Source organism: Oncorhynchus nerka, linkage group LG13 (genome assembly GCF_034236695.1).
Source record: "Oncorhynchus nerka isolate Pitt River linkage group LG13, Oner_Uvic_2.0, whole genome shotgun sequence".
NCBI classification, from domain to species: Eukaryota; Metazoa; Chordata; class Actinopteri; order Salmoniformes; family Salmonidae; genus Oncorhynchus; species Oncorhynchus nerka.
In genome coordinates this window covers 76218982-76246319 of record NC_088408.1, presented here as the reverse complement: position 1 = coordinate 76246319, position 27338 = coordinate 76218982, and the positions used below count along the sequence as shown (strand labels likewise).

Sequence of the window (27338 nt, the reverse complement as noted above, 5' to 3'; positions counted from 1 at the left end):
AAACTTTGCAGTTCTTCCAGTGTTTGTGTTTTTGTAAAAATTTCAGTGTAAATAGTTAAATGTAGTCCTTGTGCATAGAGTTGTATGGTTTGTTAAACTTTTACATAAAAGGTTTTTGTTTTGGCATACATTTTCAATCTCAGCGCAAGTCCGTTACTGTGCAACTGCCCAAATACACAACTGCTGATGGTTCAGCCTGCCCAGTCAAAAGGGGTCAAACACAGCCCTAGGCAAAGACTCAGACTATAAGTTCTAGGACAACAGGCGCCTTCAGAACCACCTGTTTCCTGATGGAAATCAAGGCCAGCAGTATTGGTATTTACCCAAGTAGAAAAGTAAACTGATAAACTCTGATTATTCCGGCGCTCAAAGTCTGATTATGCTGGTGCTCAAAGAAAGGAATGGTTGTCATGGGAGACTAATCTTCAGCTCCAGTCTGGATGTGTAAACAACCAACAATGCAACACAAAACAATCTTCTATAGGAAGTTTTTGTCCAGGCTATCCTGGATTCCTTGGGATGTCGCAACTCTCACATTACCCCATTGAAGTTGAAATTTAAAATGGTTAAGGTAAATGGTATTAACTGATGGTCAACTTACACTATATGACCAAAAGTATGTGGACACCTGCTCATTGTACATCTCATGTTCTTCCACATCGATCTCGACAAACCATTTCTGTATGGACCTCGTTTTGTGCACGGGGGTATTGTCATGCTGAAAAAGTAAAGGACCTTCCCCAAACTGTTGCCACAAAGTTGGAAGCACAGAATCGTCTAGAATGTCATTCAGTGGTGGTCAGTGCCGTTTAAGATGAGGGAGGACAATTTTCATGAGCATGGCCTTATTTCTATGACAGCATATTGGATGACTGTTATTCATATTCAATTCACCCAGTTCAATGTAACAGCGATAGGTTTAGGCTACTACATGATACTCAAATGTTCCCTATACCCATCATGAGTTTGCTACAACTAAGCCTATGAATTAAAGTTTACAACATAGGTCGAGAGACACATTTGAGGTGACACAGTGACACATGGACAGACAGTAACACATTCATTACCGCCTTGCACACTCTTGCCTGCATCTAGCTGATATAGGGTGTAATAATTAGTCCAACAGTGGCAAACAAATGTTTCTATTGGACAAATTCAGGTATGTTTATCCCCATTTTGTTCCGTTTGCTTCCGTTTAAGAAACGTTTTTCAACAGAATCGGCAGAATGAATACACCCCTGATCACACAAACACAGTTCACTTTCATAGCAGCCACGTTGTATTTCTTCTTGCATCTATGCGCGCTCCTCCTCTCACCTTTTCCATTCGCTTGTGAACTTCAATGCACAACAATTCAGCTGTATGTGACCAGGTGAAAAAAACTTTCCAAGCCAAACCGTATCATAACCGCTACACACAGCCTACATCGTTGTCACCATATTACCTAAAGTAATGCCATAGTCAAAATAGCTAATAAAACTAATGGGTTAGTAAACCTGCTACAATCATGCAGTAACGTTACAGTGTACAGTCAGTAAGCAGTTTAGCACTTACACCGACAGCCCCGGTGGCAATAAATTAGTCAAAACCAAAAGCTTACCTTGACTTGGAAGAGTTCCAGTGTTGTGTTGGATAGTCATAGACAGTTAGCTAACATAGCATCTCTTTGTTTGAGCAGGGTGTTTGAGTAGGCTAAACTAGCTAGCTGCATTTCCTAGCTGAGTAAGTGAAACTGAAAATAAATTACACTATCTTGAATCATTTTGGAAGAAATGAATTTGTTCAAAACTGTTAAACTATTGTCTCTCTCTCTCTCTGAGTCAACTACTCACCACATTTTATGCACTGCACTGCTAGCTAGCTGTAGCTTATGCTTTAAGTACTAGCTTCATTCTTTGATCCTTTGATTGAGTGGACAAAACGTCAATTCATGCTGCAAGAGCGCTGATTGGTTGGAGGACGTCCTCCGGAAGTTGCAATAAATTCTGTACAAGTCTATGGAAGGGGGTGAGAACCATGAACCTTCTAGATTTTGTATTGAAGTCAATGTACCCAGAGGAGGACGGAAGCTAGCCATCCTCTGACTACACCATGATTATACCCTACAGAGTGATGTTGAGGCTATTGTAGACCTTCATTGCAAAATAATGTGTTTTAATCAATTATATTTAGTATATTTTTTATCTTATAAAGGATATTTGTTTTGTGTTTCACTGAGGAAGATAGTCCTCCCCTTCCTTCTCTGAAGACCCTCCACTTATGTCATTGTATGCTGTAGCATTAGGATTTCCCTTCACTGGAACTAAGGGGCTAGCCCAAAGAATGAAAAACAGCTCTAGGCCATTATTCCTCCTCCGCCAAACTTTACAGTTGGCACTATGCAGTCGGGCAGGTAGCGTTCTCCTGGCATCCGCCAAACCCAGATTTGTTCATCGGACTGCCAGATGGTGAAGCGTGATTCATCACTCCAGAAAATGCATTTCCAGTGCTCCAGAGTCCAATGGCGGCGAAACTTACACCACTCCAGCCGACGATTGGCATTGCACATGGTGATCTTATGCTTGGAAACCCATTTCCTGAAGCTCCTGATGAACAGTTATTGTGCTGACGTTGCTTCCAGAGGAAGTTTGGAACTCGGTAGTGAGTGTTGCATTCGAGGACAGACGATTTTTATGCGCTACACGCTTCAGCACTCACCTTCTGTGAGCATGTGTGGCCTACCACTTTGTGGCTGAGCCGTTGTTGCTCCAAAACATTTCCACTTCACAATAACAGCACTTACAGTTGACCAGGGCAGACATTTTACGATCTGACTTGTTAGATAGGATTCCACCTATGGCGGTGCCACATTGGAAGTTACTGAGCTCTTCAGTAAGGCCATTCTACTGCCAATGTTTGTCTATAGATATTGCATGGCTGTGTGCTCAATATTACACAGCTGTCAGCAACAGGTGTGGCTGAAATAGCCAAATCCATTAATTTGAAGGGGTGTCCACATATTTTTGTATATAGTCTATAAACCTTGTGGTGCACCACTGATAAGTTAAGTTCATGTTCAAATGCACAGAAGGCAGAAAAGAAGATTAAAAGAAAAAAAGAAAAAGAGAAACAGCTCAGAGGGAGGATGACTGATATGAAGAAGGGTCACACAAAACACAAAAACAGTCAGGAGCAAAGTGCAAGATTTCATTATAAAAACTCAACACTGCTAGCTCTGTACCAGGACATCTAAAGCCAATGTTCCACCTCTTCAACTGCCACATAAGGACAAGGCACCCCAGTCAGTCAGTCAGTCAGCCAGCCAGCAAGCCAGTCAGATAGTAAGTGTCACAGACAGCAGTGGTTTAAAGTGCTGAAATAAAGTGCGGAGACCTTCTGTGTCCCCCTTGTGTTATGTAATCGTGTTTCAAATGAGACTCACATCACTGCTATTATGGCGCTATCTATCCATCAGTCCTCCAGTATGGAGTAGTACAGTGTGACTGTCTAACGATGCTCTCTGACCCAGGAGTACGCTCAAACCCTTAAGGCTGGGGATTGCAGAAACATTTTATTGATTCTAACTGTCCACTTATTCTTCCTGCATACAGGCAAAATTCAGACCAGTCACTCGCCAAAGTAAGAATAGTCTTTGGATCTCTCATGCCTATTACAACTAAATGTTCCCTCTAAGCTGCACATGACGCACATTTGAAATATCAGCGCGCAGAGAGAAGCACGAGATAGAAAACTAGACAGTTGAATGAAGTTCAAACTGTGCCAGAGACTTTGTTGGGCAGAACGCAGAGAAGGATTCTATTGCATTGACAGGCACGACTCATACTCTACACAAACCGTTGCGCCATAACCAATCAGAGCTGCAGTAGGCCTATATGCAAATAGACCATTGCCATACAGTGCATTCGGAAAGATTTCAGACCCATTACTTTTCCCACATTTTGTTACGTTACAGCCTTATTCTAAAATGAAGTAAATAGCTTTTTTTCTTCTCATCAATCTACACACAATACCCCATAATGGCAAAGTGAAAAAACTGAAATATCACATTTACATAAGTATTCAGACCCTTTACTCAGTACTTTGTTGAAGCTGCTTTGGAAGTGATTACAGCCTCGAGTCTTCTTGGATATGACGCTACAAGCTTGGCACACCTGTATTTGGAGAGTTTCTCCCATTCTTCTCTGCAGATCCTCTGGAGCTCTGCCAGGTTGGATGGGGAGTGTCGCTGCATAGCTATTTTCAGGTCTCTCCAGAAATATTTGATCGGGTTCAAGCCCGGGCCACTCAAGGACATTTAGAGACTTGTCCCAAAGCACTCCTGTGTTGTCTTGACTGTGTGCTTAGGGTCGTTGTCCTGTTGGAAGGTAAACCTTCGCCCCAGTCTGAGCGCTCTGGAGCAGGCTTTCAAGAATCTCTGTACATTGCGCCGTTCATCTTTCCTTTGATCCTGACTAGTCTCCCAGTCCCTGCCCCTTAAAAACATCCCCACAGCATGATGCTGCCACCACCATGCTTCACCATAGGGATAGTGCCAGGTTTCTTCTAGACATGATGCTTAGCATTCAAGCCAAAGAGTTCAATCTTAGTTTCATCACACCAGAGAATCTTGTTTCTCATGGTCTGAGAGTCCTTTAGGTGCCTTTTGGCAAACTCCAAGTGGGCTGTCATGTTCCTTTTACTGAGGAGTGGCTTCGATCTGGCCACTCTACCATAAAGGCCTGATTGGTGGAGTGCTGCAGAGATGGGAGAACCTACCAGAAAGGCAACCATCTCAACAGAGGAACTGTGCAGCTCTGTCAGAGTGACTATCAGGTTCTTGTCACCTCCCTGACCAAGGCCCTTCTCCCCCGATTGCTCAGTTTGGCCGGGCAGCCAGCTCTGGGAAGTGTCTTGGTGGTTCAAAACTTCTTCCATGTAAGAATGGAGGCCACTGTGTTCTTGGGGACCTTCAATGCTGCATACATTTTTTTGGTAACCTTTCCCAGATCTGTGCCTCGACACAATCCTGTCTCGGAGCTCTATGGACAATTCCTCCGACCTCATGGCTTGGTCTTTTCTCTGACATGCACGGTCAACTATGTGACCTTATATAGACAGATGTGTGCCTTTCCAAATCATGGCCAATCAATTGAATTTAGCACAGATGGACTCCAATCAAGTTGTAGAAACATCTCAAGGGTGATGAATGGAAATAGGACACACCTGATCTCAATTTCAAGTATCATAGCAAAGGGTCTAACTACTTATGTAAATAAGGTATGTTTTATATTCTTTATACATTTGCAAAAATGTCTAAAAACCTGATTTCACGTTTTCATTATGAGGTATTGTATGTAGATTGACGAAGCAAAACATTTATTTAATCCATTTTAGAGTAAGGCTGTTACGTAACAAAATGTGGAAAAAGGAAGGGGTCTGAATACTTTCCAAATGCACTGAATGTGGTAGCAATTGAGCTGGGGCCAAGGTCAGACAGAACAAGTCATATGAGTCTGTGGGAACACGTACATGCCACTCCAGTCCCTTTCCAGCTGGAAAATATGACATAATGTCTCAGGGAGGCCTGACTCTGCTATGACAAGCCTTCTGTCAGAATGAGGACAGGGACAGAATCAGACGGCACACGGGTGTTGCTTTGGCGATAATTTGTCGAATGGGACAAGATTTGCATGAGCTGCTTTCCCATTCAAACTCACAGTGGCACACGAACCTTGAGCTGGCCAACTCCACCTCACAGTCAAATCAGCAGGAAACAGGAAGCTCATCAGGACTCATGGACCCAATTTTCTCCATGACACCGCATTAGTTTTGCAGTGTAAGGTTTCCATTTTTCTCCATGACACCTTGTGGCTGTTCCAGAGCAGTGTAATGATGAGGGGCAGAGTGATTTTGTTTGCAAAACTGGTGACAAGATGTTTTGGGTGGGCTATGCAAAACACTGAGCTAATGGACAGAGCTTGTTCAACAAACCTGCTTAAACCAGATGAGTTCTAAGACATCCAATTTGTGGAAAACATCTCCCGACACTGTTTATTTGAACCTAGCCTCATGTAATGAATGTGGAACGGTAAATCAGGCCTGTGTGATGAGTAATCTTGCCTGAGACCTGAAGACTGGTTTTCGCTCCTTGAGCTAATGACTAGGCTTTAGCTCAGCGGGCTAGCAGTCTAGTGGTATGCAGTTGACCCGGGTTTAACCCCCACCAGTCACACACGGTTGCTGGAGACATGGATTCCAGGTAGTTCACTGTTGACTAGAAGAAACCCGTAGAGGAAACAACACCCTGTTGAGCTGTTTATGTTCCCAACACTATGCCCACAACAAAGAGACAAACACGTCTATGTGGACGTGTCTGCTTCCTTGAGGGCTGAATCGAAGCCCTTGTCTTGCACAGTCTTCCAGTTAACCTTCCTACAGCATGATCACATCCTCTATGTGTGCAGATCTGTGTATGTATGCCACTCAGAGGGTAAATGGGAAGACAAAATATTTCAGTGCCTTTAAACAAGGTATGGTAGTAGGTGCCAGGCGCACCGGTTTGAGTGTGTCAACAACTGCAAAGCTGCTGGGTTTTTCATGATCAACAGTTTCCCCTATGTATCAAGAATGGTGCACCACCCAAAGGACTTCCAGCCAACGGCAGGCCACTGGTCAAAAACGGGTCATTGATGAAAGAGGACAAAGGAGGCTGACACGAATTGTGCATAGCAACAGACAGGCTACATAGTCAACTGTCTGTCCAGTACAACATTGGTGCCCAAAGACACATAAAAGTGTGCATAACTCGTTGTACCTTGACACAAATGGGGTATGGCAGCAGACGACCTAACAGAGTTCCACTTCTTTCAGAAAAAACAAGAAACTGCGGTTGCAATGGGCTAAGCAACAAACTAGATTAGACTGGCGCCCATAGCAGCAGCCAACCTCACAGTTTGTCAAACACACACCTCAACACTACACTCACATTTATACTGAGATGCTGGCTCAATGAGCACACAACAGTAAAGTAACTAGCTACTGTATATAATCTAGAATAGCTGTTAATAACAGCTTTGATAGAGTTAGTAATAGGACAGTTTTTCAGTAGCCTTTTGCATTTTGGATGTTACATAGAAAACATTGTGTGCAATTGAAATGAAATTGAATCCGGTAGTAAAAGAACAGGCATTGCTCAAATTCTGTGATGATTATTTTCAGAGAAATAAAAAGGAGTTGTGTGTAACAAAAAGTTCCCTGTTGTTCAAGTTCAATAGCCTACTGTAAATAAAACAAATCACATCATAGAGGTGACCTACTAAGTATTTCACAGAGCAGTGTGTGTGTGTGTGAACTCTTCACAAGAATAGTAAACAAACAAACATTTGACCAACTGGGGACCTTTTGTTGGTCCCCACGAGGAAAAAGGCTATTTCTAGGGGGTTTAGAGTTAAGGTTACAATTAGTGTTAGGTTTAGGGGTTAAAAGTTAGATTTAAGGTTAAGGTTTTAGGGTTAAGGTTAGGGTAAGGTCTAGGGGTTAGGAAAAATACGATTTTGAATGGGAATCAATTGTTTGTCGCCACAAGATTAGTTAAACAAGACTAAGTGTGTGTGTGTGTGTGTGTGTGTGTTTGTCCCTGAGGACGCCAGGTGTTGAAATGCCCCAGGCTTCTCAGAGTCCTTGTCCTTGGAACAATGAGAAAGGTCTCCAACCCAGCCAATGTTGATAAAATAATTGGTCTCAGTAAATTGGTAGGCTTATTTTCCAGAAATCAACAACAGGAATGGGCTATTCAGCACAAACCCAATGTGATCATCAATAAGAGGCAGGCAATTCCATGTTAAGAGTGTTGCTGAGACTCATATTTTTTTACTTTAAAATGTCAAACAAAAACAATAATTACAAAGTTAAACAAACCATGCAACTCTATGTACATTGCACAATGACTACTTTGAACCATTTCCATGGAAACGTTTACAGAAACATATTTACTTGCAGAATTAGTGTAGAAGGAAAGTTGGGTAAAATGATGGTTTGTGCTGTCATTCTGTTAGCATCACTTTAACCGTGGAATTGCACCACCATCTAGCCAATTTATCACCAATGGTAAATTGTCAACTGCACTGTGTTCAAGAACTGACCACTTTCATGTCGCAAACTCACAATATTTCAAGTTAACCCCAAGCTAGGTGCCACTTCCCCGCAATATTACGTAATTTCACTTTCCTGAATAAACTGTGTTTCTCAAAATAGGGCGAGGATGTTGATAAGAACGCAACATCAGAAAACCTCATTGCCAATAGCCTGCACAAGCAAACACTTCGGTGCACCCCGATTACCTTGAATACAGCTGCAGTCTGGCAAGGTTTACTGCCAGCTCTTGACGTGAGGTAGCAGCGTATTCTGTTATTAATATTAATACAAATTAGTCTGACAGATTCTTCGACTGAGAAAAACACCTTCGCCAAGCAATTGCTGAAACGTCATCCCCATGTCACCTGACCAATATTGTCAATTTCAAATCGATAGCTCAATGGACAGGTAAATATCAGAATTCTCGTTATCATGAATAACACCTCAATCTTACCAGCTGTTCGCCCTCGTTTGTGAAGCGAAGTACACCGATTGATTGACGTTGATTTTATCTTTCTGTGGGATTACAGGGAGTATTCCAGTCCCGGGTAGCAATATTTACGAGAGAGCGAGCGAGCAATTGTGAGTGCGGCTCCCTGTGTAACCTAGTTTATGCTGTAGCCTACTGACAGAGAGGGGTAGGCTTGGTTACACATGTCTCATTCTCTGCCTCTCAGCATAACCAGACATTGTGCACCAACAACCTACTCTGCTGTGATGCAGAACTAGAATCAGCTAGCCATCTACAGGGCAGTTATGGTAATGTTAGGCTGCAAAATATTTGATTTTCACCACTGATCTGCCACTTGCAGTACGGTGCATTTATTATGGCAAATAACGCCTTTTAGTGGCTGAGAACTTCTGTTACATTTGTCTGCTCACAAAGTTGTACAATTCAATGGCTGTCATTTCCATAACCCAACTAAAACCCACAGAGAATATGCATAGGCACAGTTGACGAGGAAAAACTCCCTAGGTCAGAAGAAAACTTTAGAAGAACCAGACTGAGGGGGAGACAGTTGCTTGTTGTTGACACCTGCCTGCTGTTTGTTTTTGATAAAGGGATGTGTATTTTTTAATGACAGATGAGCCTATACACAGTCTTTCTATTTTTCCCCTTCGATATTCTACATGAAACAACTCTATATACATCGGTCAGGACTGGAGTTTACCTTCAAGTAGATCCAGAAAGTTGTAGAAAATACCTCTCTCACACACACGAGAGAGTTCTCTTTCTAGAAGCTGCCAGGTCATTCTGTGTGTTCCTACAGCTGTCAGTGGCTGCCATACCCCCCACTCCACCCAACCCGCCCCATGCTTCACTAGAGCTGTAGATGCATTTGCTGGTGAGTTCTCAGCTGTCATCGAACCTATTCCTTAAATAGACCATATCAGGAACAGACCATGATTCAAGGGGGTTACCTATGTCATTATGTACAAATAGAGAACAAAAAGAGGAACTACTATGCAGTTATTCTAAAGATTCTCCATTGGAATGTTGTCAAAAGCAATGAGACATTGTAACAATCCCAAACCAATGCTAAATGTGAGAATTCAGTGTAGAGTTCTCCCAGCAAGTGTCTGTTCTGTGGAGAGTAGACCCCCATCCCTTATTTAAAATGTATCCACCTTGGTTCTGGCCCACCTCATTGAGATTCAGTATAAATATAAATTGTGACGGAGGGGGAGTTGCATTACTACAAAAAAAGTTGACAGCGCAACAATCAGGCAGTGAAGCTCAACACTAGACAACCCAAGCAAGGGAAGAGAAGAGAGGAGACGACACAATCCTAAAGGTACCGTATGGCTCTAAGGAACACATGTCTTGAGTGTACAAGGTCTTGAGTGACATGCTTGCCTGCCAGAGGCTCTCAGGCCAGGGGAGAGGGGCATGGTGATTGTCTATCAGGAATGGCAGGAAGCTGTCTGTCCATTAGGATGGTTGTATCAGTGGTAAGGCCCCCACTGGGGTGCAGAATGATGCCCAAATAAGGCATGAGGGGAGGCCATTTCAAGTTAGAGATTACATGTGCAGGGCCATTTGCTAAAGGGGACTCAGGTCAGAAGGAGACATTATAGTGAAAATGGTAAGAAGAGTAACCGTTTTTCATAGAATGTTATATTTTCTGTCATTTGTTTGTCATTTTAGGAAATGTGGTACATCGCTCATGCTGACTTAAAGTTTGAGTCATGCTGTTAATATGTTTAATTCACAATGAATGGAAACCTTGTCAAAATGATCATGTTTTAGCTGGCATTGTTCTTGACTTGTTTCCTTTAAGTGGTTGTAAAGTTAAACAATCTACCAGAAACTGGGTTATATTTGGTAACATTATTATTCTTCCAGATTTAGAATGGGCTGCAATCTGTTCTAAAGTTCATTAATGTGTTATTAAGTATATATAGCCACTGTACATGTTCAATGTATAGTGTTAGAAGAGTAATGGAATATTCCAGAAACATGTGCTGTTTACTTTGTAAGTACCGGTGACACCGAAACCTGAAGTAAAAAAATCCAACTGAATTCTAACCAAGATATTTAGGATTTTGAGCTACAACTTCTCCTCTCCTTACCAGATGGGTGAGATGGCAGATCCAATCCAGTTCAAAGATGAGGGGAACAAGCATTTCCAAGCCGGTGAGGTCGACAAGGCCATTGAGTGTTACACTAAAGCCATCAAGTTGTGCACGGACAAAAAGGTTCTCGCCGTTGTCTACAGGAACAGATCAGCCTGTTTTCTGAAAAAGGTTAAACACCTCACCTAAACCACAAGCCTCCATCAAGCAAAATTTGAATAGGTTTATAATTATTCATAATTATCCCTGGGTGTGATTTCCTGATCCTCTGATGTTTTTTTAAACTATTTTTCCTTCTCAGGAAAGCTACACCAATGCAGCCTCCGATGCCTCCAAAGGTACGGTACAGTCTACCAAATGTTTAGTACGTAAACAAGAATCAAAACACAGCCAGTTATGGTTTTTGCTCACTCACTGTCACATAACATGACAAATAATGTATTATACTCATGCCACAGGGATATTTTCACTTCAACCCAGACACTTGTATACTTCTCTGCTCTCCGACAGCCATTGACGTGGATGCAGCAGACGTCAAAGCCCTGTTCCGGCGCTGCCAGGCTCTGGAGAAGCTGGGCAAGCTGGACATGGCCTTTAAAGATGTCCAGAGGTGTTCCACCATCGAGCCCAAAAACAAGACCTTCCTGGAGACCCTCAGGAGGCTGGGGGCTGAGATCCAAGCCAAGGTCTGCTACCCTCTGGGACAGTTTAGACACAATCCATTGGTTTACTTACAGACGACTATGTGATTATAATATTTTATTGACTTATGAACTAGACATAAAAAACACATCTGATACTTCTCTCTCGCTCTCTGTCTACAGCTGAAGACAACCTTCTCCACAGACTCACGGGTTCAGAACATGTTTGACATTCTGCTTGATGAGGAGATGGACAAGGACAAGAAGGAAATGGTTTGTATGACACCATAGTAGAGATCAGTTCCGTTGATTCAACTGTAATAAGCATGATGCTGTGGTCTTTAATATTTTTAAAGACTGATATCAAATGCAATGTGTGTAACTTTAATGGAAAATGAATAATATTTTCTTCCCATGTAGGCTGCTAACAACCTGGTGGTTCTGGCCAGAGAAGAAGCTGGCGCAGAGAGAATCTTCCAGAACAATGGAGTGCCTCTGCTACTGGATTTGCTTGAGACCGGAAAAGTAGAGATGGTCCTGGCCGCTATCCGCACCTTCGCTGGAATGTGCACTGGACACAAAGCTCGGGTGAGGGGCAGGGAAGACAGAGAGGTGCATTATAGGTTCTGTGAGAAGGGGATAAACGGGGAGCCAAACCTCAAGTACTTCTGATCCTCACAACTCCTGGTCCTTCCAGCCAGATATGGATCATTTTCAAAGTTGCTATTGTAATGTCTAGCAATAGTTCCCTTTTGGACACTCAGTTGACCTGTATGTTTGTCTCTGAACAGGCCATGGCCATTATCCACCTGGTGGGCATAGACAAGTTGTGCAGCATCATGGCCGTAGACAACGAGGACATTGCCTTGGCAACCTGTGACCTGTTCCAGTGCATCAATGACTCCCTCACTGGCGGAGACCGGAGGTTTTATGGGAAGGAGGAAGCCCTGGTTTTGGGTGAGACATCCACTCACATTCCTGATTTCCTAAGCAGTTTCACTCAAAAGCCCTAAATTTATATACATTTATGTAATGCTTTTTACCAAACTTGAAATGCCTCTGAATAGCATCATCAGCTATATAAACTGATTTTGAAGGTCTCGTCATTCTAATCTAGTTTGTGTTTTATAAAACGGGTCTGACACTTTCTATGCTCCCCTGCAGATGCAAGCAAGGACTTGAAGAGCATCCTGATGGCCCTGCTGGAGATGGTTGCCAGTAAGAAGGTTTCAGGACATGGCAGAGACCAGGCCCTGAACCTGCTGACCAGAAACGTGCCTCGCAAGGACAAGAAAGACCCTGACCACTCCAAGAGCCTCTTTACGATCGACCACGGTGAGTGGGTTACTGTAGCTTTGACCATGATCTGTGACACTAAGTAGGCCTATGATATAGTTATACTCTGTTTATGTCAGTTGTGGGTTTATGTCTTGTTCTTGAGAAACATTATTTTATGGTTTGTATTGAAAAAGAAAAATGTAGTACTGAGAGTAACAACTTAATGTAGGAAAGTTGCCATTCATCTTGCTTTGTGAAACCCCCCCCCAGGTCTGAAGAAGATCCTGAAGGTGTGTGGCCAGATACCTGACCTCCCAGACCAGCTGCCCATGACAGAGAACACTCAGCTCATCGCCAGCGTGCTCCTCGACAAGCTCTGGGACGACCTGCGCTGCGACCCCGAGAGAGACAACTATAGGGAAGTCTGTGACGAGTACATCAAGTGAGTTACAAATTAGTAACATAACAGCAACTTACCATATCTAATGACAATAACATCATACAGACATTAAGCGATATGTGATGCATTCATACATCATGAGTAATGTTACAACAGGGGAAATATCTAACAGCACCATAGAGTTGGTGGTGGGGATAAGTACTAAATTAACAGACTAACATTTATCCCTGACCTCCTCCCTCATCTATTCCTTAACCCCGCTCCACCTGACCATGTCCCGTTCCACAGAGGCAAGTTTGACCCCAACGACATGGACAGGAACATACACGCCATCAATGCTCTGTCAGGCCTGCTGCAGGGCCCCTTCGAGGTGGGCAACCAGCTGGTGGGTCGCCAGGGCATCATGGAGATGATGGTGGCGCTGTGCGGCTCCGAGCGTGAGGTGGACCAGATGGTCGCAGTGGAAGCACTGATCCACTCCTCGACCAAGATGAGCCGCGCCTCCTTCATCATCACCAACGGTGTGTCACTGCTCAAAGACATCTACAAGAAGACGAAGAACGATAAGATCAAAATCCGTGCGCTGGTGGTGAGCGAACTTTAGATTTCCATACTATAGAAAGATGGAATAGAATGGACATTTTTATTTTTTAGGGGTTCATTGATAGTTCATGTTTGAAAGCATTTACAGGGACTCTTCAGATTTATCCAACCTTACAAGTTCATGAACTCAATATTGTGTGTGTGGGTCCCTTTCCCCAGGGTCTGTGTAAGCTAGGCTCAGCAGGTGGAGATGACTATAGTATGAGGCAGTTTGCTGAAGGCTCCACTGAGAAACTGGCCAAGCAGTGTAGGAAGTAAGTGGTTTTGTGGCTCTGATTATGTACAGTGGCAAGAAAAAGTAAATGAACCCTTTGGAATTACCTGGATTTCTGCATAAATTGGTCATAAAATGTCATCTAAGTTACAACATTAGACAAACAGTCTGCTTAAACTAATAACACAAACAATTATGTATTTTATTAACACTGTGTAAACATTCACAGTGTAGGGTGGAAAAAGTATGTGAACCCTTGGAATTAATAACTGGTTGACCCTCCTTTGGCAGCAATAACCTCAACCAAAAGTTTTCTGTAGTTGTGGATCAGACCTGCACAAAGATCAGGAGGAATTTTGGACCATTCCTCTTTAAAAAGAAACTGTTTCAGTTCAGCAATATTCTTGGGATGTCTGGTGTGAACCGCTGTCTTGAGGTCATGCCACAGCATCTCAATCGGGTTGAGTTCAGGACTGACTGGGCTACTCCAGACTAGAGGTCGACCGATTATGATTTTTCAACAGATACCGATTATTGGAGGACCATAAAAAGGCCGGTCCCGATTATTGGAAGACCAAAAAAAAAGCCTGAACCGATTATTGGAAGCCCCCCCAAAAAAAGCCGAAACCGATTATTGGAAGCCCCCCCAAAAAAAGCCGAAACCGATTATTGGAAGACCAAAAAAAGCCGAAACCGATTATTGGAAGGCCAAAAAAAAAAAAAGCCGATACCGATTATTGGAAGGCCAAAAAAAAAAGCCGCAGCCGATTATTGGAAGGCCAAAAAAAAAAAGCCGCAGCCGATTATTGGAAGACCAAAAAAAGCCGATACCGATTAAAATTTTCCGGTTTTTAAAAATGTATTTGTAATAATGACAATTACAACAATACTGAATGAACACTTATTTGAACTTAATATAATAGATCAATAAAATAAATTTAGCCTCAAATAAATAATGAAACATGTTCAATTTGATTTAAATAATACAAAAACAAAGTGTTGGAGAAGAAAGTAAAAGTGCAATATGTGCCATGTAAAAAAGCTAACGTTTAAGTTCCTTGCTCAGAGCATGCGAACATATGAAAGCTGGTGGTTCCTTTTAACATGAGTCTTCAATATTCCCAGGTAAGAAGTTTTAGGTTGTAGTTATTATAGGACTATATCTCTCTATACCATTTGTATTTCATTAACCTTTGACTATTGCATTGGTATAGCTTCCGTCCCTCTCCTCGCCCCTACCTGGGCTCGAACCAGGAACACATCAACAGCCACCCTCGAAGCATCGTTACCCATCGCTCCACAAAAGCCGCGGCCCTTGCAGGGCAAGGGGAACTACTCCAAGTCTCAGAGCGAGTGACGTTTGAAACACTATTAGCGTGCAACCCGCTAACTAGCTAGCCATTTCACATCAGTTACACCAGCCTAATCTCGAGAGTTGATAGGCTTGAAGTCAAACAGCGAGCTGCTGGCAAACGCACAAAAGTGCTGTTTGAATGAATGCTTACGAGCCTGCTGCTGCCTACCACCGCTCAGTCAGACTGCTCTATCAAATCATAGACTTAATTCTAACATAATAACACAGAAAGAGCCTTTGGTCATTAATATGGTCGAATACGGAAACTATCATTTCGAAAACAAAATGTTTATTCTTTCAGTGAATTACGGAACCATTCCGTATTTTATCTATCGGATGGCATCCCTACGTCTAAATTTTGCTGTTACATTGTACAACCTTCAATGTTATGTCATAATTATGTACAATTCTGGCAAATTAATTACGGTCTTTGTTAGGAATAAATGTACTTCACACAGTTCGCAATGAGCCAGGCGGCCCAAACTGCTGCATATACCCTGACTGCTTGCACGGAACGCAAGAGAAGTGACACAATTTCCCTAGTTATAAGAAATTCATGTTAGCAGGCAATATTAACTAAATATGCAGGTTTAAAATATATATACTTGTCTATTGATTTTAAAGAAAGGCATTGATGTTTATGGTTAGGTACATTGGTGCAACGACAGTGATTTTTTCACAAATTAGCTTGTTAAATCATCACCCGTTTGACGAAGTAGGCTGTGATTCGATGAGAAATTAACAGGCACCGCATCGATTATATGCAACGCAGGATAAGCTAGAAATATCAACCATGTGTAGTTAACTAGTGATTATGTTAAGGTTGATTGTTTGTTATAAGATACATTTAATGCTAGCTAGCAACTTACCTTGGCTTCTTGCTGCCCTCGCGTAACAGGTAGTCACATTGCACTCCACGAAGAGCAGGCTAAGGCAGGTGGTTAGAGCGTTGGACTAGTAACCAGAAGGGTGCAAAAACGAATCCCCGAGCTGACCAGGTAAAAATCTGTCGTTCTGCCCCTGAACAAGGCAGTTAACCCACTGTTCCTAGGCCGTCATTGAAAATAAGAATGTGTTTTTAACCGACTTGCCTAGTTAAATAAAGGTGTTTTAAAAAATACAACATTTAAATAATAAATCGGCCAATCGGTGTCCAAAAATACAGATTGGTCTGAAAACTTGAAATCGGCCATCCCGATTAATCAGTCGACCTCTATTCCAGACTGCGAATTTTCTTCTGTTGAAGCCATTCTGTTGTTGATTTACTTCTGTGTGTTAGGTTGTCGTCTTGTTGAATCACTCAACTTCTGTTGAGCTTCAATTGGCGGGCAGATAGCCTAACATTCTCCTGAAAAATGTCTTGATAAACTTGTGAATTTATTTTTCCGTCATTGATAGCAAGCTGTCAAGGCCCTGAGGCAGCAAAGCAGCCCCAAACCATGATGCTCACTCCACCATACTTTACAGTTGGGATGAGGTTGATGTTGGTGTGCTGTGCCTTTTTTTCTCTCCACACATAGTGTTGTGTGTTCCTTCCAAACAACTCAACTTTAGTTTAATCTGTCGACAGAATATTTTGCCAGTAGCGTTCTGGAACATACAGGTGCTCTTTTGCGAACTTCAGACGTGCAGCAATGTTTTTTTGGACAGCAGTGGCTTCTTCCGTGGTGTCTTCCCATGAACACAGTTCTTGTTTAGTGTTTTACGTATAGTAGACTCGTCAACCGAGATGTTAACATGTTCCAGAGATTTCTGTAAATCTTTAACTGACACTCTAGGATTCTTCTTAACCTCATTGATCATTCTGCGCTGTGCTCTTGCAGTCATATTTGCAGGTCAGCCACTCCTAGGGAGAATAGCAACAGTGCTGAATGTTTTCCATTTCTAGACAATTTGTCTTACCGTGGACTGATGAACATCAAGGCTTTTAGAGATAGTTTTGTAACCCTTTCCAGCTTTATGCAAGTCAACAATTCTTAATCTTAATAAGTCTTCTGCGATCTCTTTTGTTCGAGGCATGGTTCACATCAGGCAATGCTTCTTCTGAATAGCAAACTAAACTGTTGTGAGTGTTTTTTATAGGGCAGGGCAGCTCTAACCATCTCCAATCTCGTCTCATTGATTGGACTCCAGGTTAGCTGACTCCTGACTCCAATTAGCTTTTGGAGAAGTCATTAGCCTAGGGGTTCACATAATTTTTCCAACCTACACTGTGAATGTTTAAATTATGTATTCAATATAGACAAACAAAATACAATAACGTGTGTGTTATTAATTTATTAAGCACCCTGTGTTTCTCTATTGTTGTGACTTAGATGAAGATCAGATCAAATTTTATGACCAATTTATGCAGAAATCCAGGTAATTCCAAAGGGTTCACATACTTTTTCTTGCAACTGTAGCTGTTGTGTAACTTTTTGGTGTTAATGCTCATTGAAGTATTAATAGATAGACAGTCCATCACAGGCTCTTTTTCAAAAGTATTATGGACTAACAATAGCAGGAGTAATAGATTGTGTACAGAGCTGTAACCTTATGTTCATTATATTCCCTCAGAGTGATTTTGAAATAGCTTCCCATGATCATAATCCCAAAATGGCGGACCATTTCCTGTTAGCCCTGTTCCCTGTTAACACTCTTCCTGTGTGTGTCAGGTGGTTGTGTAACTCTGCCATGGACACGAGGACCAGGAAGTGGGCTATAGAAGGTTTGGCCTACTTAACCCAAGACGCTGATGTAAAAGATGACTTTGTTGAGGACGATCCTGCCATGAAAGCCATGTTTGACCTGGCCAAGGTAGGTACTGTATTATTGAAGACAGAGGATAGACACCACTCATAGCACATAACATGAGCATAGTGGCATTACATATGCGACCTGGAGGAGAGGATTAAACTTCACTATTCCCTGTTTCCCTGTGACACAGTCTAAAGATAAGACCATCCTGTATGCTGTGGCCTGTACCCTGGTCAACTGCACCAACAGCTATGAGAAGAAAGACATCATGCCTGAGCTGGTTCAGCTGGCCAAGTTCTCCAAGCAGCACGTCCCTGAGCAGCACCCCAAGGTAAGATAAGAGAAAGACACAGGCCTCCCTCTGTCTGTCTGGTGGGCAGAACTGTACAACAAGTCATCCTTATGTCAGGACAGAATAAGCACTGTTAACTTAACTAGCATAAAGTATATATAAATGTGACTATGCTGCTCTCTACTGTAAGAAAAGTTATATGTTTTATTGTGAGGCCCTAGGTACTGTATATTATCTGAGGAAGGTGCTGACAATACACACACTTCTCTGCCCTTAGGACAAGAAAGATTTCATCCAGAAGAGAGTGAAGAGGATGCTAAAGGGAGGGGTCATCTCAGCTCTCACTGTCATGGTGAAAGCTGACAACGTTCTCCTGACTGACCAGACCAAAGAGATGCTGGCAAGGTGAGCAACCTGGAACTGTACTAGGCTCGAGCATTTAGCTATGTCACAGACATTCTTATAAACTGAGTATACCAAACATTAGGAACAACTTCCTAATATTGAGTTGCATCTCATTTTGCCCTCAGAATAGCCTCAAAGCGTTTCACAGGGATGCTGGCCCATGTTCACTCCAATGCTTCCCACAGTTGTGTCAAGTTGGCTGGATGTCCTTTGGGTGGTGGACCATTCTTGATACACACAGGAAACTGTTGAGCGTGAAAAACCCAGCAGCGTTGCAGTTCTTGACACAAACTGGTGCGCCTGGCACCTACTACCATACCCAGTTCAAGGCACTTAAATAATTTGTCTTGCCCATTCTCCCTCCGGATGGCACACATACACAATCCATGTCTCAATTGTCTCAAGGCTTAAAAATCGTTCTTTAACCCGTCTCCTCTCCTTCATCTACACTGATTGAAGTGGATTTAATAAGTAACATCAATAAGGGATCATAGCTTTCACCTGGATTCACCTGGTCAGTCTATGTCATGGAAAGAGCTGGTATTCTTTGTGTTTTGTATACTCAGTGTATATGCATATGTACTGATGTATGTATGCGTGTAACTGATAGATGCAACTGAATGTGAATGGAATATATGAGATTGGAAATGTAATAATTCATGTATTTGTATGTAGGCCTAGAGCAATGGGTCTCTCTGTTTCTCTGTGTTGTGTCAGCAGGACCTTTTTTGGTTCTATTGTTCTTATTTTAAATGTGTGTAGTTCCGTCCTTGAGCTGTTCTTGTCTATTAATGTTCTGTATTATGTCATGTTTTGTGTGCACCCCAGGAAGAGTAGCTGCTGCTTCAGCAACAGATAATGGGGATCCTAATAAAATACTCATATTTATCCAGTCAGTACATGCAATTAGCAATACTGCAGAACAAATGAGATTGAAATAATTGGTATTTGCTTTGATTTGCAGGGTGTTCCTTGCCTTGGCAGATGATCCCAAAGACCGTGGCACTATTTGCGCCCATGGAGGGGGCAAGGTGAGTGACAGACATAACAATATTTTACATTCTAGTATAATCTATAACACAGTCTAAATTTACTTTTGATTTATTACCTTTATTTAACCAGTAGTTTTCTGACTCTTATAGAGAACATGTTATCTTTTCAAAACAACTATGAGGTGTCATAGTTCAAACTAAACAGTGGTTTGAGCATGGATCAGTCAAGTAGTGTCTGGCCAACCATAGGCACATGCAGGCTAGAGCAGGGGTAGGCAGTCCTGGAGTGCAGCAGGCACTTCATGTTTTTGATTTAACCAAGCTGGAAGACCAGGTGTGTTGAATTTAGTCAATCACTGAACTGATAAATGAGCTCAGTTGGTCTGGCATGGTGCCTAGTTGGGACAATATCCTGCAATACCTGCAGCATTCAGGAACAGGGTTGCCTACCCCTGGGCTAGAGTATGTTGTAATGTCACAGTAAAAGTTGAAGTGGGTCTGTGTCTGAACCTCTGATCTCTTACTGTGTGATCACCAGGCTCTGATCCCACTGGCTCTGGAGGGATCAGCTATAGGGAAAGTAAGGGCCGCACATGCCCTGGCCAAGATCGCTGCTGTCTCCAACCCAGAGATCGCATTCCCTGGAGAGAGGGTAAGAACCTGTCTGACCACTTCCTGTTACGTGTATGTATTTTAGTTGTCTTGCATTCAGTAAAACTCATACTTTTTCAACTCAACTTTATTCTTCTTTCTCTGTCCTTCATATCCTTTCTTACTATGTCACTCTCTTTCGGGTTCCTCTCTTTTACCCTCCCTCCCTCATCATGCCTAGCTTTAGAGTTCGTTCTGTTAGGTGACCAAAACTGGCATATGCGTAACACCCCGGCAGTCCTACAATCTAAGCTAGATGCCCTCAATCTCACACAAATCATCAAGGAACCCACCAGGTACAACCCTAAATCTGTAAACATGGGCACCCCCATAGACATTACCTGACCAACTTGCCTTCCAAATACACCTCCGCTTTTTTCAATCAGGATCTCAGCGATCATTGCCTGTATCCGCTATGGGTCCGCGGTCAAACGACCACCCCTCATCACTGTCAAACGCTCCCTAAAACACTTCTGCGAGCCGGCCTTTCTAATCGACCTGGCCCGGGTATCCTGGAAGGATATTGACCTCATCCCGTCAGTCGAGGATGCCTGGTCATTCTTTAAAAGTAATTTCCTCGCAATCTTAGATAAGCATGCCCCGTTCAAAAAATGCAGAACTAAGAACAGATATAGCCCTTGGTTCACTCCAGACCTGACTGCCCTTGACCAGCACAAAAACATCCTGTGGCGGACTGCATTAGCATCGAATAGTCCCCGCGATATGCAACTGTTCAGGGATATGTTTCTTATTGCATCAAACAACAACATTGGCGAATACGCTGATTCGGTGAGCGAGTTCATTAGAACGTGCGTTGAAGATGTCATTCCCATAGCAACGATTAAAACATTCCCAAACCAGAAACTGTGGATTGATGGCAGCATTCGCGTGAAACTGAAAGCGCGAACCACTGCTTTTAATCAGGGCAAGGTGACCGGAAACATGACCGAATACAAACAGTGTAGCTATTCCCTCCATAAGGCAATCAAACAAGCTAAGCGTCAGTATAGAGACAAAGTAGAATTGCAATTCAACGGCTCAGACACAAGAGGTATGTGGCAGGGTCTACAGTCAATCACGGATTACAAAAAGAAAACCAGTCCAGTCACGGACCAGGATGTCTTGCTCCCAGGCAGACTAAATAACTTTTTTGCCCGCTTTGAGGACAATACAGTGCCACTGACATGGCCCGCAACCAAAACATGCGGACTCTCCTTCACTGCAGCCGAGGTGAGTAAAACATTTAAACGTGTTAACCCTCGCAAGGCTGCAGGCCCAGACGGCATCCCCAGCCGCGCCCTCAGAGCATGCGCAGACCAGCTGGCTGGTGTGTTTACGGCCATATTCAATCAATCCCTATCCCAGTCTGCTGTTCCCACATGCTTCAAGAGGGCCACCATTGTTCCTGTTCCCAAGAAAGCTAAGGTAACTGAGCTAAACGACTACCGCCCCGTAGCACTCACTTCCGTCATCATGAAGTGCTTTGAGAGACTAGTCAAAGACCATATCACCTCCACCCTACCTGACACCCTAGACCCACTCCAATTTGCTTACCGCCCAAATAGGTCCACAGACGATGCAATCTCAACCACACTGCACACTGCCCTAACCCATCTGGACAAGAGGAATACCTATGTGAGAATGCTGTTCATCGACTACAGCTCAGCATTTAACACCATAGTACCCTCCAAACTCGTCATCAAGCTCGAGACCCTGGGTCTCGACCCCGCCCTGTGCAACTGGGTACTGGACTTCCTGACGGGCCGCCCCCAGGTGGTGAGGGTCGGTAACAACATCTCCACCCCGCTGATCCTCAACACTGGGGCCCCACAAGGGTGCGTTCTGAGCCCTCTCCTGTACTCCCTGTTCACCCACGACTGCGTGGCCACGCACGCCTCCAACTCAATCATCAAGTTTGCGGACGACACAACAGTGGTAGGCTTGATTACCAACAACGACGAGACGGCCTACAGGGAGGAGGTGAGGGCCCTCGGAGTGTGGTGTCAGGAAAATAACCTCACACTCAACGTCAACAAAACTAAGGAGATGATTGTGGACTTCAGGAAACAGCAGAGGGAACACGCCCCTATCCACATCGATGGAACAGTAGTGTAGAGGGTAGTAAGTTTTAAGTTCCTCGGTGTACACATCACAGACAAACTGAATTGGTCCACCCACACAGACAGCATCGTGAAGAAGGCGAAGCAGCGCCTCTTCAACCTCAGGAGGCTGAAGAAATTTGGCTTGTCACCAAAAGCACTCACAAACTTCTACAGATGCACAATCGAGAGCATCCTGTCGGGCTGTATCATCGCCTGGTATGGCAACTGCTCCGTCCACAACCGTAAGGCTCTCCAGAGGGTAGTGAGGTCTGCACAACGCATCACAGGGGGCAAACTACCTGCCCTCCAAGACACCTACACCACCCGATGTCACAGGAAGGCCATAAAGATCATCAAGGACAACAACCACCCGAGCCACTGCCTGTTCACCCCGCTATCATCCAGAAGGCGAGGTCAGTACAGGTGCATCAAAGCTGGGACCGAGAGACTGAAAAACAGCTTCTATCTCAAGGCCATAAGACTGTTAAACAGCCACCACTAACATTGAGTGGCTGCTGCCAACACACTGTCATTGACACTGACCCAACTCCAGCCACTTTAATGATGGGAATTGATGTAAAATATATCACTAGCCACTTTTAAACAATGCTCCTTAAAATAATGTTTACATACCCTACATTATTTATCTCATATGTATTTGTATATACTGTACTCTATATCATCTACTGCGTCTACATGTATCACTAGCCACTTTAAACTATGCCACTTTGTTTACTTACTCATCTCATATGTATATACTGTACTCGATACCATCTACTGCATCTTGCCTATGCCGCTCTGTACCATCACTCATTCATATATCTTTATGTACATATTCTTTATCCCTTTACACTTGTGTGTATAAGGTAGTAGTTTTGGAATTGTTAGTTAGATTACTCGTTGGTTATTATTGCATTGTCAGAACTAGAAGCACAAGCATTTCGCTACACTCGCATTAACATCTGCTAACCATGTGTATGTGACAAATAAAAATTTGATTTGATTTGAATAAACGCAGTCAGTCAGGAAAGCAAAGGCCAGCTTTTTCAAGCAGAAATGTGCATCCTCAAAAGTTTTGGGACACTGTAAAGTCCATGGAGAACTGCACTGAGGCTAGGTAATACGGTCACCACCAATAAATCCATGATAATCGAAGATTTCAATAAGCATTTCTCAACGGCTACTCCAACCCCGGCCAACAGCCCCCCCGGCAGCTGCTCACCCAAGCCTCCCAGCTTCTCCTTCACAGAAATCCAGATAGCAGATGTTCTGATAGAGCTGCAAAACCTGGACCCGTACAAATCAGCTGGGCTAGACAATCTGGACCCTCTCTTTCTAAAACTATCCGCCGCCATTGTTGCAACGCCTATTACCAGCCTGTTCAACCTCTCTTTCGTAACGTCCGAGATCCCTAAAGATTGGAAAGCTGCCGCGGTCATCCCCCTCTTCAAAGGGGGTGACACCCTAGACCCAAACTGTTACAGACCTATATCCATCCTGCCCTGCCTATCTAAAGTCTTCGAAAGCCAAGTTAATAAACCGATCACTGACCATTTCGAATCCCAGACGACACCATTCTGTATACTTTTGGCCCTTCCTTGGACACTGTGCTAACTAACCTCCAAACGAGCTTCAATGACATACAACACTCCTTCCGTGGCCTCCAACTGCTCTTAGTCGCTAGTAAAACTAAATGCATGCTTTTCAACCGTCCGTTGCCCGCACCCGCCCACCTGACTAGCACCACCACCCTGGACGGTTCCGACCTAGAATATGTGGACAACTATAAATACCTAGGTGTCTGGTTAGACTGTAAACTCTCCTTCCAGACTCATATTAAACATCTCCAATCAAAAAGCAAATCTAGAATCGGCTTTCTATTTTGCAACAAAGCCTCCTTCACTCACGCCGCCAAACTGACCCTAGTAAAACTGACTATCCTACCGATCCTCGACTTCGGCGATGTCATCTACAAAATTGCTTCCAATACTCTACTCAGCAAACTGGATGCAGTCTATCACAGTGCCATCCATTTTGTTACCAAATCACCTTATACCACCCACCACTGCGACCTGTATGCTCTAGTCGGCTGGCCCATATTTGGCGCCAGACCCACTGGCTCCAGGTCATCTATAAGTCTATGCTAGGTAAAGCTCTGCCTTCTCAGTTCATTGGTCACGATAACAACACCCACCCGTAGCACAAGTTCCAGCAGGTATATCTCACTGATCATCCCCAAAGCCAACACCTCGTTTGGCCGCCTTTCCTTCCAGTTCTCTGCTGCCAGTGACTGGAACGAATTGCAAAAATCGCTGAAGTTGGAGATTTATTTCCCTCACCAACTTTAAACATCAGCTAACCGATCGCTGCAGCTATACATAGTCCATCTGTAAATAGCCCACCCAATCTACCTACCTCATCCCCATACGGTTTTTATTGACTTTTCTGCTCTTTTGCACACCAGTATCTCTACTTGCACATCATCTGCTCATTTATCACTCCAGTGTTAATCTGCTAATTTGTAATTATTCGCTCCTATGGCCTATTTATTGCCTACCTCATGCCTTTTGCACACACTGTATATAGACTTTTTTTTCCTACTGTGTCATTGGCTTGTTTATTGTTTATTCCACGTGTAACTCTGTGTTGTTGTCTGTGTCACACTGCTTTGCTTTATCTTGGCCAGGTCGCAGTTGTAAATGAGAACTTGTTCTCAACTAGCCTACCTGGTTAAATAAAGGTTAAATAAAAAATGCCTTGTCATCTCTCTCTGGCAGATCTATGAGGTGGTGCGTCCTCTGGTCAGCCTATTGCACCCTGAAAGAGATGGGGTGCAGAACTACGAGGCACTTCTGAGTCTCACCAATTTGGCTGGTCTCAACGACAAACTGAGGTGAGGGTCTGTTAGTTTACCAACCACACCACATGTATGTATGTATGTATGTATAACCCAACAAAACACCAGAGACTATTTTGGATTAATTACACAATTCAACAATCAATATAAGGTAATATTGAGATGTGAGAGGATAAGTGTGTGTATTCATATGGCACTAAACAGGAAACAGCTATGGGCTAATATATGCTCTGGGGACTTTCCAGAGTATATTTAGATTTTTTCACTGTTGCTGCCAAACCATTTTGAGTGGAGGAGATGAGATGGTTGCCTGATTCATTAACTCTTTCTTCCCATCCTCCGTGGCACTAGGGTGAAGATCCTGAAAGAGAAGGCTCTCCCTGAGATTGAGCAGTACATGTTTGAAGACCATGACCATATCAGACAGGCAGCCACAGAGTGCATGTGCAACCTGGTAACGTGCAAAGAGGTAAGAGGGAACCCCATCACTCTTTGGGAACAATGTCATCACATTGTGTGTGTGATAAACTTGTCACCCAGTGTAACGTCATCATTGTGTGTGTGTGTATTCCAGGTGCAGGATCGGTACCTGGAGGATGGGAATGATAGACTGAAGCTGCTGGTGCTGATGTGTGTTGAGGACAATGAAAAGCTCCAGAGAGCTGCAGCCGGGGGCCTGGCCATGCTCACCGCTGCCCAGAAGAAGCTGTGCACCAAGATGACCCTGGTGGTACGTCTGTCTGGTTGCATTCACCACTCACTTTGGGGGGACCCAAGGACAGTTCCTGTGCAAAGTTCCTAATTTAATTGAACTGTGCCAATCAAGCACAACACTGAATCATCTTGATACTAATTACAGTTCTATATTACCGAATTAGTGTTGAATCTCAACAGTGAATATAGTTATATATTACATAATCAATAACTGTCTCCTCCCCTTCATCTACACTGATTGAAGTGGCTTTAACAAGTGACATCAATAAGGGATCATAGCATTCATCTTGTCAGTCTGTCATGGAAAGAGCAGGTGTTCCTAATATTTTGAACAAAATATATATATTACCTAATCAATGTGTCATAATTATGAGGCCTCATCCACATCACTTGTCAAATGTAAAGCACATGTAATCATTTGACTGACTGATCAATCTTTTCTCGGTTCTCTCCACAGACGCTGCAGTGGATGGAGATCCTTCAGAGACTGATTCTCCATGATCAGCCCCAGATTCAGCACAGAGGCCTTGTGATCGTGTACAACATGCTGAACTCGGACGACAACGAGCTGACCAAGAAGCTGATGGAGAGCGAGATCCTGGAGATCCTGACAGTGATTGGCAAAGCAATGGACAACCCCAAGAGGCAGATTGTAATCGATGTGGCACGCACCTGCCTGGTCAAGGCCATGGACCTCGGGCTCATCAAGCCCTTCACAACCCCTTAAAGCAGTGTTCCTCAACCTTTTTGTAGTACCAGGGACTGGCATGCATTGGTCCTACCCCCTCAAAGGCGCAACACCAAGTTATTTGTCTCTTGTGGCAATGAGAGGAAATACAAACCCAATCAACCAGAAACAAATAACACACATACAGAAATAAGAACCTGTATGCCAATTCCATTCTAGTCCAATGAGTGCTCATGTTCCCCCTCTTATTTGGCAGGTACACCTGCAGATGCCCATACCGCCTCTCTACCCTCAGTCCCCTCAAAGTGTCAGGCTAACACTTGTCACAGGACATTGAACTTGCAGATCGTACCTTTAAAAAAAAAAAAGAAAACTACAACTTGAGAGCTAATTACAGTAACTTGCTTATGGACTGATGAGATTCATCCCACAGATCGAGGTCCAGAGATTTAAGGTTGTAGGCCTATGGACAGGGAGGCAAGGCGACAGGACCGATCCACCTGAGCAATTAAAGCAGGGTCTGCTCTCCTGAATTCAGAGACCATACAAATATATTTATCTGAGTTTTCAGTCAGTTAAGTAAAGTGTATTTGTGTTGATGAGAGGTGTTTGTTTAATGTAATTTTTCACTTAAGGATAAAGATTGGATTTTTAGGAAAAATACGCTGTTCGATTCTTGCATGGATTGTTAGGGTTGTCAATAGATACCAGACACTCAAACC

General features: G+C 43.3%; 2 protein-coding genes across 5 annotated transcripts in view; one reads left to right on the top strand and one right to left on the bottom strand.

Moving 5' to 3' along the window:
- LOC115140166 (phosphatidylinositol 4-phosphate 5-kinase type-1 beta-like) overlaps positions 1-8802 on the bottom strand; it is an 86386-nt gene extending 77584 nt beyond the window's left edge. For all 4 annotated transcript variants that reach the window (XM_029678337.2, XM_029678339.2, XM_029678336.2 and 1 more), the window contains exon 1: positions 8567-8802. The gene's annotated coding sequence lies outside the window, so the exon portion shown is untranslated. The remainder of the gene's footprint in view (positions 1-8566) is intronic.
- A 997-nt stretch (positions 8803-9799) lies between these two features.
- Positions 9800-27277, top strand: unc45b (unc-45 myosin chaperone B). The gene is made up of 20 exons (XM_029678331.2): positions 9800-9908; positions 10690-10860; positions 10991-11027; positions 11200-11375; positions 11514-11603; positions 11751-11918; positions 12122-12287; positions 12495-12665; positions 12879-13050; positions 13297-13597; positions 13771-13865; positions 17834-17975; positions 18106-18246; positions 18485-18612; positions 19577-19643; positions 20143-20256; positions 25135-25250; positions 25566-25683; positions 25789-25944; positions 26386-27277. The coding sequence occupies exons 2-20, from the start codon at positions 10690-10692 to the stop codon at positions 26653-26655; spliced, it is 2799 nt and encodes a 932-aa protein (XP_029534191.1). The 5' UTR covers positions 9800-9908; the 3' UTR covers positions 26656-27277.
- Positions 27278-27338: the final 61 nt, after the last annotated feature.